The 17,501-nt window shown below is 43.5% G+C and overlaps 1 protein-coding gene across 1 annotated transcript in view; it reads right to left on the bottom strand.

Moving 5' to 3' along the window:
- Positions 1–17,501, bottom strand: part of npas3 (neuronal PAS domain protein 3) — a gene marked incomplete at both ends in the record, with an annotated part of 245,348 nt that overhangs the window by 144,045 nt on the left and 83,802 nt on the right. Inside the window, one exon of the mRNA XM_080479489.1 lies at positions 2,905–3,149. Within this exon, the coding sequence (XP_080335615.1) occupies positions 2,905–3,149 (245 nt within the window). The remainder of the gene's footprint in view (positions 1–2,904; positions 3,150–17,501) is intronic.

Here is a 17,501-nt window from a genome sequence, read left to right as displayed (position 1 = left end):
TCACGGCGGCATCACCCTTATCTCAGCTCGGGTCTCCGTCTTCTGTCTCAACTCTTATTTTCTGTGAAGTTTGAACCATTTGCTGGCTGGTTTGGCCGGACCGGAGCCGCCGGAGGGCCTGGTGTTAAACACATTTACCACATTTCCATTCATGGATCAGAAATATCATGTCTCCCAGATGTTCAACCAGCTGCTGGGGACTTCAGACGATGTCTTCTATGTTCCTCTTGTGTCTCTACAGATTTGCCTTTTGACGCATCGTCTCTCAAATGGCAGCTGAATATTCATCTCAAGACGAGTGTCACTTCTACACTCCTCAGAGGTCACCTGGTGGATCGGACCTGTAGAGGGCCGAGGGCCGGACCTGTAGAGGGCCGGACCTGTAGAGGGCCGAGGGTGCGACCTGTAGAGGGCCGGACCTGTAGAGGGCCGAGGGTCGGGTGTGTGACACCTTGCCTCCGATCTGTCCTGAGAGTGAAGACCTGATGTTCTGCAGGAGTGTTTGGATGTTTAATGTGACTCTGCGTTATTATCTCAGACGGAGTGTATGGCTCTGATCCAGGAAATACAGACACTGTCAGACAATGCAACACACACACACACACACACACACACACACACACACACACACACACACACACACACACACACACACACACACACACACACACACCAATTTGGTGTATACGTTTCTGTACTGTTCATTAAAATGCATGTGGCTCTTCAAAGCGCCGACGACAATGATGCCATCTGCTGTTGTGTGGACACACACACACACACACACAGATACACAGATGCACACACACACACGCACACACTCACACACACACACACACACACACACACAGAAACACACACACACAAACTCGCATTCACACCTCTACAAACACGAGAACTTAACTTTCATCCACACACACACTGCACTACAATCTTGTTCCTGCACGCAGGTCATAGCTTTCTTACACACACACACGCCCACACACACACACACACACACACACACACACACACACACACACACACACACACACACACACACACACACACACACACAGACACACACACACATGCACACACACGTATACACACACACACACACTCCACCAGAAAATTTGAGGCAATTTGCTTTCATCTTTGGGTCATTCCTACAAGCCCAAACGTTCCTTTTAAAAGCAAACGCTCCTCTTCTCCTCTAAGTGCGTCGCACAAAGGGCCCATTTCAAAGGCAAATTCCACTTAGATTCACAAGTGCTGTGTGTACTCTGCTACTCCAGGCAGAAATTCATCAAAGCTTAATGTTCCCTTCACACAAAATCACTTAGCGCACAAGCTAGCCGCCTGCGTCTCTGTGTGTGTGGTGTGTGTGTGTGTGTGTGTGTGTGTGTGTGTGTGTGTGTGTGTGTGTGTGTGTGTGTGTGTGTGTGTGTGTGTGTGTGTGTGTGTGTGTGTTGTTTGATGGCGGTTTAAAGGGACAGAGTGTGGCTGCTCGCCGTCGGCCTGATGTGACTCTGTTTTGTTTTTTTTAACGTAGAGCTTCATTAGAAGGAAGGCGACCGACGCAGTTAGCATGGCAGCTAAGTGAGAAGCTAACGCCGGTAGAGTGAAACACTGACCACTTAAACGATGTTAAAACAGAAACAAATGGAGGCTGTTAATAGGCTGTCATATCTAACTATATGATTTTGTGATAAAAACACTTATACAGATGACGTTAATGTATTTTTACACGTTCTAAACTGTTATTGTGAATCCATTTAAATCTTTTAATGAGCGATTTAAAAAAAATTGAAAAATTCAATAATGGAAACTTTTAGAACAAATGGTTTCTTACTTATTTGGTCAGTTTTTAGTGATTTGTTTATATCATGAACATTGCAATACATTTTTATTTAATTTAAGCAGAAAGACGGAAAGTTAAAATGTAAATTCTCCATTTGACAGCAGAAACACAAAAGATTAACAAAAGTTATAAGATACTATTTCTGCAGTTGAGTTACTAAACAGTAACTAGTTGCCTGGTACAGTTCCTGTGTTAATAATGACACAACTTTGTTATTGTAGCATTAGCATTAGCTGAGACGGTAGCATTGGGAGAAAGACATGAGCTCCCTCCTTTGGCAAACAGGAGTTTAGTGAAATAGTAACAGGACGCAGCTTCAACAAAGGTTGGAAAATGCTAATGCTAACAGTAAGCTTAGCAGGACGGGACTACTCAGGAGTATTGTCACTACTTTTCCCCCACAACAGAACAGAAGTCTGAAACGACGAGCTAGCTAAAACGTCAGTAGCTCAGTAACTAATTCCGATGACGTAATCAGTTTGTTGGTATTTTGCTTTACTTCTTTCCAGACAAGTCGTCGAGACGTTTCCGATGAAAATGGAAGAACTTCTTCGAAACACGTCAAAGGAATGTCGTAAAAACCAACTTGCCCGAGAAGAAGAAATAAAACACATAGAATCAGTTCTGGACTCGACAACGTTTGCGATGTCAGAGAAACACGCTGCTTCAGAAACTGTCACACTGCCGCCGAGTGTCAGGAGGAAAACAGGCGGGTTCATTGTTTGAAGACGGCTAACGCTAATCACCGATAGCTGCTAATGCTAATGCTACTGTTTCAGGAGTTAGTTGAGGATTAATGAGACGCTCCGGCTGTGAACCGGAGTTTAGTGAAACCATAACAAAGCTGCTTTTCTCAAGACTACAGCTTTAGAGAATGCTAATGCTAAAGCTAACAGACAGAGGCGGCAGACCTCCAAACTCCTTCTACCAACAACGGAACAAAGTTACGAAGTCGCAGCGACACTGAAAGTTCCCTTCAAGCTCCAAAACGCCAAAGGTCCTCTGCAGTAGACATTCAGGGTGACAAGCCCCGCCCCCTCCCGCCGCCCTCGCTGGCGCCCTACCTTTGACGGAGGTGTTGGGCGGGGGTCCCTCCATGCGCAGGTTCCAAGGCGGGTCTCCCTGGTTGGCGAAGTCCCTCATCTTCAGGTAGCTGATGGTGAGGCGGATGATGGACGCCTTGTCCAGCTGGCTGGTGATGGCGCCCGGCAGCGGCAGCATCTTGGCCAGCTCGTAGAACTCAAAGTTCTCTTTTCCCCGCCGCGACCTCGCCGCGTCCCGCGACTTCTCCTTCCTCAGCGCCTGCAGCCTGAACGGAGAGATGGGACAAACGACAAGAACGTGAGACGTCGGACGACAGGAAGTGCGCTGCGGCTAATGCTAGCGTCACGGAGGAATCAAAGGGTTTCATTACAATGTCACTTCCAGACATAAAGAACGTGAAGGAACAAACGTCAACAAACGTTTAAATCAACATCGCTTCTCTCCCTGAACTAACTCAGTTCTCCGCACAGCAACATGAGCAATGACCCACCGTCAGTAGCATTAGCATGTTCACATAGCACTTAGCAAAAAGTAAAAAGTGTTTAATTCAATAACGAATCCAAATGTAGTGACGATAACCAGCATTAGGAATAACCCTTTTAAAATCATCAGCGTGTTTCCAAAGACACTTTGATTAGCATTAGCATGCTTAAATAGTGGCTAGCTCCTCTTTCTATGCACGCTGGTAGTTTATGAATAGAATAGAGTTCTTTACAGTGTTGCTCAGCACACAGACGTAAAGGAGAGTCGATGGAAAATATTAATAAAATATGGTGAATGGATTTCACATATAAAGCGCTTTTCATTGTTCATCACATTCACACACATTCACACACATTCACACATTCACACACTAATGCAAGGCGCCGAGTTGATCCAATGTCAACATTTCGCGGTGTACCGTCTCGCTCACGGACACTTCGACATGTGGACAGGTGGTGATGGGAATCAAACCTACAACCATCCAATTGGGAAACGATCCCTCTACTGACCGGGACACGTAAATCAAATATTTATACTGTAGAGTACAACTGTAATAACATTGTTTCAGTGTCCTCTGCTGAACACATCATAAGGATGTTGAATGACTTGTTTTTTTTAAACAATATTAATGATGTTGATAAAATATCGTCGGCGTGCTGACAGCAGGAAGTGGGCGTGTCCTAGCGGTGACCCGTAAAGAGGCTCAGGTGGAGCCAAACTCTCCACCTGAACGTCATCGAGATCATTTTATCGTCTGTCTGCAGCAGCAATCGAAAAACCCCAGAAAGTCAACGTGTTTTCTGCTCAAGGTCATTTCTTCTTCTTCTTCTTCTTCAATCTTCATCACCTGACGACTTCCTGTGACTTCTCCAGTCTGTAGCTGCTGCCCCCCCCCCCCCCCCCCCTTTACTGTATTCATTCACATTAAAGCCAGCAGACAGAGCGCCGTACGCTCCGTCTCTCCGTCCCTTTGTTCCGCTCCTTTCTTTTCATTACTTCTCCTGCATCCTCTCCATCACTTTCCACTCTATTACTTTATATCAAAGAGCCGCTCTGTTTATTCTCTCTCTCCTGCACCCTTCAACAACAACGGTGACGACCATACTTTCCCGCGGCCTCTCATCATCATCGGACGCCGTTATGAATTAAGTCGGCAATAAATCAGCCGCTTAAAAACCTCTGTGGGCTTCCTGCTGGCCACACACACACACACACACACACACACACACACACACACACACACACACACACACACACAGGACGACAGGTGATTAATTTTTGCCCGAGCAAAAAAAAAAAAAAAGGGGGGGGGGGGGGGGGTAAAGTGAAAGAGGGGGGTGAAAAGAGGGATGAGATGGAACGATAGCGGACAAACACTTTAGCGGAGGAGTTGTTTGGGGGCGAGGAATGAAAAATGGCTGTCATCTGGCGAAGAATATCATTTTCATACTGTTTGTCATTTATTTATATGAAGGAGTAAATGGAGAGAGGAGAGGGGAGACGTGTGTCACTTTCTCAAATTATGCAATCACTTCCACTCCCCGGGCTTCGTTCTGAGCCTTTGTGAAGCTAAACTGCTGGAATTCACGGAACTTTCCTGCGTTCTGCAGCTTTCGGACTCAAACGGGTTTAGAAGCTACTTCAGGAGTAAATTTTCAGTGTAAAAGAATGTTTTACAGCAACTGGAGGAGCTGATCCACGGCCTCCACATGTGTGTTTTAATACTACGAGATAAAGAAAATACACCAACGGCTCATGGTCATAGAACAGTACCTCACTATTTTGTACGTGTGGTGTTCCTCAAGGTTCCACAGATTATTCATGTTGCATTATTTCGCACAAACCCTTAAGTTATCACCAAATTGCAAGATTTTAAGTTACTTCCATTTAAGAATCCACTTAAGTATTACAATATGTGGATGACACATGAATCTATATTAAGCCTTAGCGTTTTCCATTGTGGGAATTTGTCCAGCAATGTTTAAAGGAACCCAGGAGTTTTAGAGTGAGTAGTATTAAAGTGTTTGGTTGATTCAGCCAAACTGCCACGACTCGAAGGAGATCAGCTGACTGCAACTGCTACAGCTCCATTTAAGTAAAAACTACAAAAAGTTCATTTCTTAATTTTCTGATTTATTCCTATGTGGTGTTCCTCACTGTTCCACACCAGGTCCACTGCTCGTGTACATCCAGGGATTTCTGGATGAGTTTCACAATATGCAGATCTACCTTTAATGAGTTAATTATTTTCACCCCTAATTCAATATATTTCATTTTATTGTGGTACTAGTAGTAGTAAAGCCATGGTTAAGTTTCACTCTATGCCGATGACACAAGAGTCTTCAATAACTGTCAGAAGAAGTGTTTTTTTTTATATTCAGGGACTGTTTTGTGGTATTTTGTGATAAAGTGAACCTTTAGTTCCACCCATCAAACCTGAAAGTCAAAATAATTCTCACATCAATTGTAAATCAGTCGGAAGATTACCCAAAACCTCTGGTGGCCATGGCGATTACTGTCGTGTTTACTTCCGCCGCCGCGGCTCAACATGCATTTCTTATCTCGTTAGGAGGCAGAGATTGTTGCCATTTTCATGTCCATTTTCCGTCACGCCGTTTTTAAAATATAGTCTGATAAAGCTGTTAGATGTCAGATTAATGTGAGCGACTGGAAAATGAGCAAAATCAGAGGTCTGATTAAAGAAGAAACCGATTTACACTGAGCTGCTGTTAATAGCTGGATAAGAAAATACTAAGAAGAAGAACACACACACACACACACACACACACACACACACACACACACACACACACACACACACACACACACACACACACACACACACACACCTGTAATGTCTGCTGGGAGAGCAGCCGTGCAGAGGGAATTTATTTGTTCTGCAAACTTGGAAAGCAATATGTTGACGGACGACAAATATGTCTTCATGTCTGTCTGGTGCTGCGTGCATATCCGTGTGTGTGTGTGTGTGTGTGTGTGTGTGTGTGTGTGTGTGTGTGTGTGTGTGACTGCTATGGGTATGTGAGTATGTGTGTGTCAGTGGACAAGGAGGTGTGTTTGACCTTGACTCAAACAGACATATTTATCATGTACCGGCTGAGTAGGTAAATGCAACACTTGTTGTGATCTGTGTGTGTGTGTGTGTGTGTGTGTGTGTGTGTGTGTGTGTGTGTGTGTGTGTGTGTGTGTGTGTGTGTGTGTGTGTGTGTGTGTCTTATAAACATGAAATGAAACCGTGTCGTAAAGTTCAGCCGGGTGACTTGATGGTGTTTTAAAGAGCTTGTCACGGCGGGCGAGGTGTGTGTGTGTGTGTGTGTGTGCGTGTGTGTGTGTGTGTGCGTGTGTGTGTGTGTGCGTGTGTGTGTGTGTGTGTGTGTGTGTGTGTGTGTGTGTGTGTGTGTGTGTGTGTGTGTGTGTGTGTGTGTGTGTGTGTGTGTCACGTCGTAAAGTTCAGCGAGGTGGGTCGATGGCTTTTTAAAGAGCTTGTCAGCCCACAGGAAGAGATATGTGTGTTTCTGCGTGTGCGACTGTCTGAAGCGTGTGCGGGCAGAGTGCATGCTGGGAAGGTCATGGAAGGGGGCGGGGTTTAACCGGCAGGTCAAGTGGAGGTTGGGCGGGCCATCAGTCATGCAGACGGGCACATTAGTGAGCAGGTGAGTTTTCACCCAGAAGAAACTTTTTGTTTCGGCAGATAAAATACTTGGCTTGTTTCTTGTTTTTTAAAGTGATTTGTGCGCTCTATTAGTCATTTTTAGAATTTAGAAAACAGTTTTTGGACTAAAACTTCAGTGTGTGTGTGTGTGTGTGTGTGTGTGTGTGTGTGTGTTCATTCCCCACATTTACATGACGTAGAATCTAGTTTTGTTCCACTTCTGAGAATAAAGTCTGGGTTTAATTTCTTTTGTTGTCTGGCAGATGTGCGATTATCTGTTTACACCATCGGGCAGAGGAACGGCGGAGGAACAGTGGAGGAACGGTGGAGGAAAGACGGAGGAACGGTGGAGGAAAGGTGGAGGAAAGACGGAGGAACGGTGGAGGAAAGACGGAGGAATGGCGGAGGAACGGCAGAGGAACGGTGGAGTAACGGTGGAGGAAAGAGGGAGGAATGGCGGAGGAAAGGCGGAGGAACGGTGGAGGAACGGTGGAGGAAAGAGGGAGGAATGGCGGAGGAAAGGCGGAGGAACGGTGGAGGAAAGGCGGAGGAACGGTGGAGGAAAGAGGGAGGAACGGCGGAGGAATGGTGGAGGAACGGCGGAGGAATGGTGGAGGAAAGAGGAAGGAAAATCCATGCAGGAGCGTCTCCCATCAGATAAAGAGAGAAACAACCGGCGCAATATGAAGAGAGATCTGACCTGAACACACACACACACACACACACACACACACACACACACACACACACACACACACACACACACACACACACACGTTTGCATTTCTTTGTCTCATTTTGTTTAGTTTCTGCAAATTTCAAAAATGTAGTTTTTCACACTTTATTGCTCTTTTCTCTTATTTCCACTTCCTCCTGCGTCTTTTTAGTAAATTTGTATTTTTCTATCAACTTGTCACCTCCTTCCAAATGACTTTGCTTGTTTTTAGTTCTTCTATTTCTATTTTCTGTTCAAGTCTTTTGTTTGTTATTTTGGATTTATTTCCACTGTTTGTTTTTACTTTTTACTTTTTGTTTGTTTTATCTTAGTTCAGCTCGTTTCTCTTTTTAGATACTTTAGTCATGTTGTGTGTCTTTTTCATCCATTTGATTCTCTCACTAGTTTTATGTCAAAGTGTCTCCAGTTTTTTTGTGTGTTTTTTTCATCTTCCACATTTTTTCAATTAGTTTGTGAGTTTTTATGTTTTTTATGTTTGTTTGATTGATATAACTTTATGTCTCTTTATATATGATGGCAGTCGTTGTGTCTCTTTCTCGTCCTCTCCTGGCTGCTTTATTGACCCGGTGACTCTTTTACACATTTTTTGTTTAGTTTGATTTTTGTTCCCGATTTTGTTTAATTAATTAATTTAAGTAACATAAAATGACTCAGTTGAGACGTTATAGGGACAGAAACATAAAATGGCTAAAATCAGATAAAAATGAGACAAAAAAGCGTTAAAAAGTTTAAAAATGATTTTCGTCTTTATTTGATCTTTTTGTTTGTATAATTTGACTTATCTTGTGTTTTTTTCACTTATTTTATGTCGATCACTCTCATTAGTTCTTTTTTAGCCATTTTAAATCAGATATTGTTTCTTTTTCTCCGTTTTTCTTTTCTTTTTTGTCCATTTATGGTCGTTTCTTTGTCTGAAGACACGTTTTTGGTAGAAATTGTAAACTAAAGGAATCCGGTCCTGACTGTGTGATCTGTTAATGCACACTGTTAATGCACACTGTTAATGCACACTGTTAATGCACACTGTTGATGCAGCGGTTTGCACTCTCAACCCGGTGAGAGAGTCCGGGTTTGATTCCAGGTCGGAGTTTGCATGTTCTTCCTGCTGCTTCCTCCCTCAGCGCGGCGGGAGAACGAGAAGTTCAAGTTCAAATTCTTCAAAAGGAGGAGAGAAGAAGAGAGTGCTGCTCCTCCTCCTCCTCCTCCTCCTCCTCCTCCTCCTCCTCCTCCTCTCTCTTTTTCCTCCCATTCGTCTTTTAATTCAGCCAATCAGGTGACCTGCAGCCGAGGTTCCGCCCCGTCAACTCCTACGAGGACGAGCGAACACACACACACACACACACACACACACACACACACACACACACACACACACACACACACACACACACACACACACACAAAAGGCCCTTCAGGAGGAGGGTAATTGCTTCCATGGCGGTGGGAAAGGGAGGCAGAGAACAAGTGTCACTTTGGATTAAGCCCCGCCTGCTGACACGGCCACGGCCATGACACCGTGTGTGTGTGTGTGTGTGTGTGTGTGTGTGTGTGTGTGTGTGTGTGTGTGTGTGTGTGTGTGTGTGTGTGTGTGTGTGAGAGATCACTGATCAAGGGACTGAGTGCCAAAACCAATCTACCTACTGTGTGTGAGAGAGAGAGAGAGAGAGAGAGAGAGAGAGAGAGAGAGAGAGAGAGAGAGAGGCTGGATGGGAGATAGAGCTGTAAAAGGAGGATAAAAGTGAGCGAGTAATGAATGAAACAAGAAAAAGGAGAGAAAAGAGTACAAAGACTGAGAAGGAGAGAAAGAAATAACAAGAGGACAGAAGAAAGAGGTCGAGCGAGTGAGAGAAATAGACAGACAGACAGACAGAGAGAGAGAGAGCGAGAGAGCGAGAGAGCGAGAGAGAGAGAGAGAGAGAGAGAGAGAGAGAGAGAGAGAGAGAGAGAGAGAGAGACTTATCAGCTCTGGTATCGATCATAAAGGGATGAAATGAGTCAACAAATTACAGGATTAAATCCTGTTGTGTGTGAAACTTATAACAACAACAACAACAACAACAACAACAACAATAACAAAACAGGCAAAACTCTAAAGTTAATTAAAAAAACACTTCACCAAACTTTCTCTTTTTTCTAAACTATTCAATCTGATTTCCACCGAAGCACATTGACGTCATTTGATCGGCTCCATATTTTCATTGTTCAGTGGAAAACTGAGATTTCATCTTCTTCACCGGCACGAGGGGAAGATCTTCATCGCTTTAGGTGCAACTTCTATAATATAATGCTGCTTGGTTACTTTTACATTTCTTCTCCTATTTAAATGGTTAAAATCAATTCTTTACACAAACACCAACTAACGCAGGAAAAGTTCTTGATGTAGAAAAAAATCTGTTCTTATCAAGAAACTATTTTCTATTTGAAGCGGAAAACATTTTACGACGTCGCTTTTTTATTAGAATTATGAAGAAAATATGAGCTTTAACGTCCGACCACAAGAGAGCGCCAAAGTTTTATTTTGCTTTAATCTCTGCAATCATTTAATGGTGTAATATTGTACAATATTTTAAATACAATAACCCATGTTTACACTTTGAGGAGAAAAGTTACTGAATAAAAAAGCAGCGAGTTGTTAGACAGTAGAACAAATAGAACCTGTTTTTATTTAAATTCTACCAAACTATTTCTTTAATTCCTTAAAGCTGCATAAATCCAGTTTTTGCTCCTTTTTTCTGGGTCCGACTCAAAATCTGCTCCTTTTTCTGTAGAAAACATGAAGAACAATAGAGTGACTCACTGTACCACCTTCGGGTGCACAGTGGTATTACAGGACGTGTATCTGCATCATCTTTAATATATTCATGGTTTTTTTTTTTCTCCCTATAATCGATGACAACATCGCGACTATACAGTCAATAAATTAAAGTAAAACTGTAAATATCCTGTTAAGTCGCACACATACGTCTAATATTCCCCGTTAGTTGAAACGGGGAAACCGTTCACTCGCTGAATATTTATGTCCTTTTTAGCACCGAGACGTTTCGTCATTTAATCTCACCACAGCAGTTATTTCCTTCAGAGGGAAACTTTCACACGCGCGTTCATTAATGCACAAGGCAGCACAATTAAGCAAAGCTCATATGACTAATATGATAATGAACATTATGGGGTAATAATGTGATTTTTATGGATATGAGTTGAGAGTATTAATTACTAAAGATGAATGGTAACATGAATTAACGAGGAAAGTCCGTCAGAAACAAAACGCGCTGGAAGCAAATTGCCGGCGAGCGTGGCGACGGGAACAGACGTCTTCAGCGTCGACCATCAATAAAAACACAACAAACAGGCAGGAAGTGAACACATTAACGGAGGCAGCCTCCATAATTCACGCGGGGAAATCAATCGCGCTGCTCCGAGAGGAAAGTTCACTTTAATCCTCCAGCTGCAACGAAACACACAAATCACCGAGGCCATTTATGGGAAGTTACTGACGACCTTCGCTTCTCCAGAAGCCCCACGGATTGTTGAGCGGGAAGTTCTGGATCAATCCTCTGCATCACAGTGAAGACAAACACCAGAGGACACGCCCACAGTGGGAGTCGCCAAAATAAAAGCGTCAGACAAATTTCCCTGAAATTGAATCCAGAAAACGTCAGAGTGGGTTAAGTGTCGTTATGGAAGATCGGTTCCCTCTGGACTGTTATCGTCTCGTGAGCGTTGTTATAAACATCACAACAGAGAACATGTCGGAGAACTAGACGCTTCTGGAATCTAGAACATTTCAAAAGATCTAGAAAGCATCAGACTTTGAGAATGAGTTAGACTTCTGGAATATCTGAGTTCTATAATGTTTCAAGGGCGAAAAATGTCAGAAATCTAGAACGTGTAAGAGATGTAGAGTGTGTCTTAGATCTGGAATGTGATAGTTATCTAGAATGAGTGAGCTGTAGAACGAGTCCGTTCTAGAATGGGTGAGCTCTAGAACAATTCAGCTGTAGAACAAGTGAGCTCTTTGACAAATGAGTTTTAGAACGAGTGAGCTCTAGAACGAGTGAGCTCTAGAACGTGTGAGCGAACGGGTGAGTTCTAGAACGAGTGAGTTCTAGAACGAGTGGGTTCTAGAACGGGTGAGCGGACGAGTGAGTTCTAGAATGAGTGAGTTCCAGAACGAGTATGTGAACGAGTGAGTTCTATAACGAATGAGCTCTAGAGTGAGTGAGTTCTATTTCGAGTGAGCTCTATAACGAGTGAGCTCTAGAACGGGCGAGTTCTAGAACGGGTGGGTGAACGAGTGAGTTCTAGAATGAGTGAGCTCTAAAACGGGTGAGTGAACGAGTGAGTTCTAGAATGAGTGAACTCTAGAACGGTCGAGTTCTAGAATGGGTTAGTTCTGGAATGGGCTAGTTCTAGAACGGGTGGGTGAACGAGTGAGTTCTAGACTGAGTGAGCTCTAGAACGGGTGAGTGAACAAGTGAGTTCTAGAATGAGTGAACTCGAGAACGGGCGAGTTCTAGAATGTGTGAGTTCTATAACGAGTGAGCTCTAGAACGGGCGAGTTCTAGAATGGGTGAGTGAACGAGTGAGCTCTAGAATGAGTGAGTGAACGAGTGAGCTCTAGAACATGGCAGACTTGAGGTTTAGAATATAACAGAGTTCCAAATCAGGTCAGAGTTCCAGAAGTTCCAGAGTGTCAACCTCCTCCTCCCATCGCTCATCAGATTGATCAGGTGGAAGTGATCACGTGACAAGGTTGTAATCAGATTACTTCTGTCCACGGTTCTAAAGCCAGAGAGAACATGCAGTTTTCACGTCTGCTGAAGGAAACGAAGAGGAAGATAAACAAAGTGGGAGGAGGCAGAGTGATGGATGGAGAGAGGCATGCCACAGATGCTGAAGGGCAGGAGAGGGGGATGATGAAAGAGAGATGCAAGGAGGAGGAGGAGGAAGAGGAGGAAGAGGTGGCAGTTGCACTGGGAGGTGGAACCACCTTCACCTCCTCTGACCTCTTCTCCTTTCTCCCTCTTTTGTCTTTTTTCAACTCCTCATCCTCCTTCAGCAGACACCTTCTTCCTCCTCTCTCCATCCTTACTCCTCCTTCAGATGTTGAAGATGTCCTCCCTCCCTCCCTCCATCCCACTCCACCTCCCTCCCCCCCCCCCCCCCCCCCCCCCCCACACCCCCCCCCTCCCCCGGTTCAGCGGTGTGGAACAGTTCAGTATTAGCTCTGAAATTAGCAGCAGTCCCTCGTTAAAGAGTTGGCAGGACACACACACACACACACACACTCACACACACACACACACACTCTCACACACACACTCACACACCCACACACACACACACACACACACACACACACACACACACACACACACACACACACACACACACACACACACACACACAGTTAATGGTGTAAAAGCTGCTGCCGTCTCACCAGAGACACAGAATTACTCGAGTCTTTCGTTCCTCCGTGTCTCTATCAGTTCTTCATTTTATTTCTTTTCATTTTACAATTTTCTCTTTCACTCTATTCCTCTCTCTCTCTCTCTCCCTTTCTTTTTCCCCACTTTCTCTATTTTTCTCTCATCCCTCTTTCTTGGCTCTTTTTCTATCCTTTCATTCTTTCCACCTTTTTCTTGTCCTTTTTCATTTCTCACTTCTTTTTTGCTCTCTCTCTCTCTCTCTCTCTCTCTCTCTCTCTCTCTCTCTCTCTCTCTCTCTCTCTCCTTTTAAACTTTGAATCTTTGTTCTTTACATTTCCTGTTAGCAGTTAGCAGTTAGCATCAGATAATTTAACCTCACTCACAAACACGAATCTAATCTAATCTAATCTAATCTAATCTAATCTACACAAAGTCTAATCTCAATATTTGATTTGACAGATGCTTCATGTATAAAAGGTTTTTTGGACCCTTTCTAATCTGCAGCAGTCAGATTAAATTCAGATTAAATTCATGACAGATTTTAAAATAATTTCCTTAATTTTTTTTTATAAAATCTTGAATTAAAAAAATAATAACTTCGATCTTGATTTTAAAACAGGCCAATACATGTCGTTCTCTTTGGTTTCTACATGTCAAATCAAAACAAACAACTTTGTATTCTTTAGTTATATTTAAGGTTTTTCAACGTTTAAAATTAATTGACCTTTTACCTTTAAATGAATCATTTATTTAGTTTAACTTTCTTAATGTTCTTGATAAGAAGTGTCGTTATAATTGTTCTTTTAGTTTCTATTAGTTTGTATTTCCTGTCACTTCTGTCTTTTCACCGGCGTTTAGATGATTGAAGCTTTTCAATTCAATTCAACTTTATTTATACAACACCAAATACAAGACAGTTGTTTCTAAGTGCTTTGATTTATTCATTACATTAAATAAGATTATTAATAATGTCTGAAAATAAGTCACGGAAAAAGGATGCAGATCTATATTTTTAATTAAAAGTATTAAACTGTGAATCAATCCTTTTACTACTGGCTGAAAGAATTCATACGTTTCTGCTCATTTTCCCAAAAACAATTCCATTTGAAATATCCGTGAGTTTTTGTTCTGAGAAGTTCTGGTTGCTGATGTGATGCTGGACTCTGCTCTGTGATTGGACGGCCGGACTGCAGGAGTCCAGAAGGTCAGAGGAACGACGAGAATGTGAACAAAAAGATCCGTCTTAACGTTTCAAGAGACTTTTTGAATTTTTGGAAAAACACTGAAGAGTCTGACACACAGTGCTGAGAAGACCGTGATGAATCATCACACACACACACACACACACACACACACACACACACACACACACACACACACACACACACACACACACACACACACACACACACACACACACACACACACACACACACACACACACACACAGCAGTATAGACTAGATAACAAGATCACAGGCTGAGTCCGAGTCGGGACCTGACAGAGGGAAGTCTGTGTGTGTGTGTGTGTGTGTGCTCTTGAGGTGCTTATGTACTTGAGGTGGTTGTGAGTGAGAAGCAATGAGGTGTTTTGGCAGAATATGTCCCTCACACACACACACACACACACACACACACACACACACACACACACACACACACACACACACACACACACACACACACACACACACACACACACACACACACACACACACACACACACACACACACACACCTCTGAAGCCTCACACAGCAGCTCATCAGTGAGGATGAAGATTTATATACAGCAGAGATGCGACACACACATTTATCTTATTAATCCTCAAAATCTCTTAATTTAGTACTGAAAGAACCCGAAGGTTCTAGTGGACGGACCAAGTTAGATCGTTATTACAGTGACTGTCAAAATAAAACCACCAAGTTAGATCGTTATTACAGTGACTGTCAAAATAAAACCACCAAGTTAGATCGTTATTACAGTGACTGTCAAAATAAAACCACCAAGTTAGATCGTTATTACAGTGACTGTCAAAATAAAACCACCAAGTTAGATTGTTATTACAGTGACTGTCAAAATAAAACCACCAAGTTAGATCGTTATTACAGTGACTGTCAAAATAAAAGTACCAAGTCGAGGAAAATATGGACTGGGAGTCGTGACACCACGGATGAAACTCTGTTCTGATTGGCTCTACTGAGCATGTGCAGAAGAATGAGTAACCAATAACTTCTTAACTGTAATACAGCCCCCCCCCACCACTAGTGGGCGCTCCAGAGCTGTCAGACCGCAGTAATCCTCCCTGCAGTGGTACTCGAGTACACTGCAGTTTAAAACCAGTGCAATTTGCGAGTGTTTTGATGTAGAAAATGAGGCAGCAGAGAAACTGTGATAGAATCGGTCCAGTAGAGCAAAACCTTCCTGCGTTACTGCTAGCAGTGCTAGTTAGTCTTACTAATGTGACATCGTTTACCCAGAGACACTGTGAAGACGTCTGAGGAGACAACAGCTCATCACCACACTGACGTCACAAGATCTGCTTCAAATTCACTTCAGGAAGTTAATGGGAGAGTCAACACGTGGATCAGGGATGCTAAATGCTAAATGCTAACCTCCACAGTACTGCACCGTATTTAATAATGAAGTAAAACGAAACGAGTCGCTTCCAGTTTTTATTAGTGGCAATGATCACGCTGAGCTTGCTCATGCTAATGCTAAAGACAGGTCCTGTGGCTGTGCTTTTCTTTATCATTTCAGGATTAATGAGGCCCCTAAGGTAAACAGGAGTTTAGTGATACAGCAACAGAGCTGCTCTTCATTGTTAATACTGCTTTGGGGTAATGCTAAAGCTAACATGGACAGAGACAGAGCGAGACAGGTGCTAAGTTACCACTCCATCCTTTACTGTAACTTTAGCATTAGTTGATGTCGTCTCTGGCTAATGCTAATGCTAATTTTCTGTCTCATGTTTGACAAATTTCACGCCGACAGTTATTTCAGTCTACTAATGCTAATGACAGATCCAGTGGATACATGCTAATGCTAATGCTCTGTTAGGTCTGGATTGATTCTGCTTCTGTAAACAGGGGTAGAGGGAAATCGTAACTGTTAAAGGTTGGTATTTGCACACTACTGCGTCTACATCATGAAAAAGGCATTACGTCCCTTCACCGTGGAAGTTCTGCTTCGAGGTCGTAAATCCCGCGAAGTACTTCACCTCCATAACACTAGGGGGCGTAGAAGGATCGCATGAAACTCCTTGGTAGAGTTTATTTTTCGGTTGTATACAATCGGCAGTGACGCTATGAAGTTTAGCTTCGGGTTTAAGTCTGCAGAGTGTAGCGGCGAGCTACAAGCTAGCTTCCTGCGCGTTGTCGGCCATATTGTCGGACGCGTGCTTCACGTTGTGGACGGAAACAAAAACCAGAGTGTTCTGCCCCTGGACGGTGTGCGCTGGTCACTGTCTAATTCATTTCCAACAAAGTACACATTTACCATCACCTGGATAATTCGCAGAGTGTCTTCACATGAGCCATGGCGTAGTGGAGAGGACCAATCAGAGCGGACCAATCAGAGCGGACCAATCAGAGCCAACCAATCAGAGCGGACCAATCAGAGCAGACCAATCAGAGCAGACCAATCAGAGCAGACCAATCAGAATGATTCAGGCTGAAGACAACAGCTTTGGGTCATGCTAATGCTAACAGCTGGATGGATGAGTGTGACGGAGGGAAAGTGATTGACAGAAGCTTCAGTCGATTAGTTACTACTTTCAACAAAGTAATCAGTTACTAACCGTGTCACAACACTTCAACGTTTCAACCTGAGAAGAAAAATAAGATAAATCCTCCCGTTCTATATCCTTTGGTTCTACAGTTTAACGTCTTCAATATAGTTTTTAAAATGTACGTATTGAACTAATTAGCCCAGATTCCATCCACATATTGACCAAGTGAAGCTTAATATTCCAGCGCGTCGAATATTTGGCTGGAGTCGGAGTGTGTGTAGCAGACGGGCAGGCTCGCTCCGCTAATCCCTCTCTGTCTGCTTTCTGAGCTCCTCGCTCGCCCCTCGCTCGCCCCTCGCTCGCCCCTCGCTCGCTCGCTCGGTGTGTGTCGTCCTCTCCGCCAGAGATCTTGTTTGTACAAAGCAACAGAAAGCTGAATAATTGATGCTGGATGTGGTTCACAGCATGCTCACACACACACACACACACACACACACACACACACACACACACACACACACACACACACACACACACACACACACACACACACACACACACACACACACACA

The sequence above is a fragment of the Lipophrys pholis genome (assembly GCF_963383615.2).
Source record: "Lipophrys pholis genome assembly, chromosome: 14".
Taxonomy (NCBI): Eukaryota; Metazoa; Chordata; class Actinopteri; order Blenniiformes; family Blenniidae; genus Lipophrys; species Lipophrys pholis.
This window is presented reverse-complemented; position numbering and strand designations above follow the sequence as displayed.